The sequence below is a fragment of the Gouania willdenowi genome, chromosome 18, assembly GCF_900634775.1.
Source record: "Gouania willdenowi chromosome 18, fGouWil2.1, whole genome shotgun sequence".
NCBI lineage: Eukaryota > Metazoa > Chordata > Actinopteri > Blenniiformes > Gobiesocidae > Gouania > Gouania willdenowi.
In genome coordinates this window covers 5,514,516-5,518,146 of record NC_041061.1, presented here as the reverse complement: position 1 = coordinate 5,518,146, position 3,631 = coordinate 5,514,516, and the positions used below count along the sequence as shown (strand labels likewise).

The 3,631-nt window shown below is 40.1% G+C and overlaps 1 protein-coding gene across 1 annotated transcript; it reads right to left on the bottom strand.

Annotated features, from left to right (window-relative positions):
• On the bottom strand, window positions 1–2,594 carry LOC114480050 (myeloid-associated differentiation marker homolog). Its single transcript, XM_028473841.1, has 2 exons — window positions 2,459–2,594; window positions 1–1,079 (listed from the first exon to the last, which is right to left on the bottom strand). Exon 2 carries the CDS (start codon window positions 986–988, stop codon window positions 146–148), a length of 843 nt encoding a protein of 280 aa, XP_028329642.1. The 5' UTR covers window positions 989–1,079; window positions 2,459–2,594; the 3' UTR covers window positions 1–145.
• Between the last annotated feature and the right edge of the window lie 1,037 nt (window positions 2,595–3,631).

Here is a 3,631-nt window from a genome sequence, read left to right as displayed (position 1 = left end):
ATGTAAGAAAAAAAATCTCTCAATTTTAAGGCGCTGGCATGTCCACCAGATATATCCGAAGTGTGTGGTACATTTTATTTTGTTGAAATGACATGGAATGATCCTTTTATTATCAGGAGACGAGGACCAGTTTGTGTGTTTCCCCTCAGGCCGTGACAAACACTAATCTGGCCGTGTAGGCGAGGTCGGCCATGTACAACAGGAAGTTGAGCGCCGTGAGAACCGCGGTGGCGATCAGCTCATTTCTGTCGTTGCGACGAAACTTTCCAAACTGGAACACGGGCCAGATGATGGTGGCCGTCAGGTACATGATGGCGGCGAGCAGCCCGTAGACCGACAGGAACTTGGAGAAGGGGACGGGGAGGTAGCCGGTGCACTCGCCCACGCACAGCACCACCACGGCCATGGAGACGATGAAGCAGATGCAGTACACGGCCAAGCACCACTTCAGCCCAGGGTGACGGTCGTAGGAATCCGGGTGGCTGACCTGGATGAAGATGAGGCAGGCCACGAAGGTCTGGAACACCTTCAGGAGGCCGGGCGCCGTGGCCATGTAGCCCGCCACCTCCCCCGGCCTGGCCCTGGACAGGCTCACCTCCCCGATGTAGGCCAGCGCCGCCAGGCAGGAGAAGATAGTGGAGGCGACACGGTGGTCGTGAGCCTCCTGGTACGGGCGCTGGTACCTGAGGAAGAAGAGTGGGAAGATGACGGAGGCGGAGAGGCAGAGGAGGGCGGCGTAGCACGCCACCGTGATGTGGAAGTTGTTCCAGGACACGGGAGCGCGAGCCTGCAGGTGGAACAACTCCACCAGCAGCACCAGCAGCGTGAAGATGAAGCTGGCCACCCAGCAGAAGATGCACCAGTCGGCCATGCCGTCTGAGGGCAGCGCGGCCCCGTGCGCCGACACGCTGAACGCCACGCACGTGAACAGCAGGGCGGCCACTCGCATCCACAGCAGCTGGGAGGTGGGGAAGGCAATCAGAGGCATGATGGGGCACTTTAGGAGGAAAACACGGTTAAAAAGATGTAGAATTCTCTCCAGGCGGCCAATCCCACGCTGCAGACTCAGGTCACATGACCTACAAAAGGAAAGACACAAGTTCAGGGAAACACGGAGAGAGAAAAAGGCAATAAAAGCTGAAATAATTACTAAATAATAAAGGAGGACTTGTTAAAAAAAATCATAATATTCTCAACTTTGGTGGGTGCATTTCAGAGGGGGGGGAAAAAAAGACAAAATCATAACAAAAATTTACAAAATGATTTTAAAACAAACAAAAACGCACACAAAATGACAACAACTTGCACAAATATTCCAAAGACATTCAAAATTTCAACAAAAATAATTCACAATATGAAAAACACAAAAAATGACAACATAAATATGAAAATGATTACCAAACTTAAACCAACTGCAAAAATAAACAAAAATACTCAAAAACACACAAAACCTCAACAAAAATATGAAAAATGATTAAAAAGCACAGATACACAGAAGAAGCGCTAGTTTGTGCATTTTACGTGTGCAGTATTTCCAAATACGTCATTTCCCTATTTTTTTGACTCAAGTTTTAACAAGTATTTAAGTTGGTAAACAGTTTTTGTGAATAAAGAGAAAAACACAGTGGGTGGAAATAAGTAGCTCCAGTCTTAAAATTACAAAACTTTGGTAAATTGTGCACATTTAACATTTTCTTCGCCGGAAAAGAATGCGTAGTATTTGGAAACGCTGCTTGAAGGATGTGTTAAATCTACAGGCTACCGTGCTATGTGGAGACCTACTTCCTACTACTATTACGACAACAACGGTAGTTGAGACATTTAAGTCGTTTAAAGTGAGCTTATTACATAATTTACTTATACAAAAATAAGTTATCGGTGTTCTTTTGAAATAAAATAAACAAGTTAAACAAATATTCAGGCCTGTAACACACGGAAGTGATTAGGAGGAACAGGATGTAACATGAGCACGAGTAGATTTGTAACACCGGAAACGCATGCCTGACATTTTTAACCCGACCCAAACTAACAGTACTGTGTACAACTATATCAATATTGTTATTATACAGTTTATTAACGACATGCAGGTAAATTAATATTTCAAAATAAACACAAGCAACACACAGTGGCAAAATATTGTGTCGTCATTAACTTTTAAACAACAAATGTAAACTGTAAACTTTTGTTTTTTTTAAGTAAACGCGATTTAATCGGAAGACATACTTGGTTAAAGTGGTTTAAAGTGTTTGTTTTTGTTTTTTTTTTAATGATCGAGTGATGATGTGACAATAGCTGAGAACAGAATAGCGGATTAACCACTGCGGTCGATGAGTAACCGCACCCTCCAATGTGCCAAAGGCCAAGATCTCCAAAATAAAAGAGACAACACGAACATTCCAAAAACTCACAATAAATATACTTAAAGAACCAGAATCATGAGACTCAACATGTTGCTCACCTGGAGCAGTTTCTGAAGGGTTTGAAGGAAAAACGTCAGGTTTCCGTCCCAAAGTGAGTGTCTGTAGTCTGTTGAAGCGATGATCAGAGCTGAAGTTTCCCACGCCCCATTGTGTCCTTATTAGGTTTGAACTCAGAGGAAACTCACACATCACCATTCTGTGACTTATTACACTTTGGTTGCCATGGACGCACATTTCACACACCGTAGATGTGTTAAACTTAAAATAAAAAAAAATAATTCAAAAATTCAAAAAAAGTTTTCAATATTGGAGAGAGTGATGAAATAACGCAAAAGTTGGGGTCCAAAATAAAAATGAAGAAGTCGTATAAAGATTTTCATTTCATATCCAAAGAAAGAAGAGTAACCTTTATACTATAAATTAAAACAGAGATCAGATTTTTTTCTTACATTCCCACGTGTAGTTATGGACCAATGAACATAGTACAAAAAAAAACATTTTTTGGGAGAGTAGGTGGAGCTATATTACTATACCAAATTTCAGTTTCCTTATGTGATGTAGTTCCTGAGATATTAGAAGCTGAAAATGCATGAAAATCGACACATTCCCACCTCACTATAATGGCCACATCTTTTTTTTTTTTTTTTGTCCTGTATGTAATCTTTTTATATATTGTTTTGTGTCTTGCCATGTCTTATTGTTAAGTGTAACATTTTATTACATCAGCCTGTCTAGGGACAGCAGATGGAAATTAGCCGTTGGCTACAATCTGGCATATTTACATTTTTTTGAATGTTCATTAATATGTATTGTCCCTACTTAAATAAAGAAATTAAATTAAAAAAATCTACAAAAAATAATTCATCTGATCAAACAAAAAATTTACAGTGTGTCCATTGAATAATCACAGAACAATTGGTTAAAAAATAAATAAAACATTAGACCAAAGGACTATTTAGTGTTTGTATTTAGACAGAGTGCGTTTTATGATAAAGCTTTAATGTGTGAATAATGTTAGTGTACCTCATAATATACAGAAAAATATACTAAATGTCAATGTCAACTTTATTTATATAGCACATTTAAAAACAGCCACAACTGCCCAAAGTGCTGTACAACAAACATTATAAAGTACAATGTAAAAACAGTCACAAAATATACAACATCAAACAATAATAATAAAATGCATGGGATCTGCTCAGCTTGTGTTG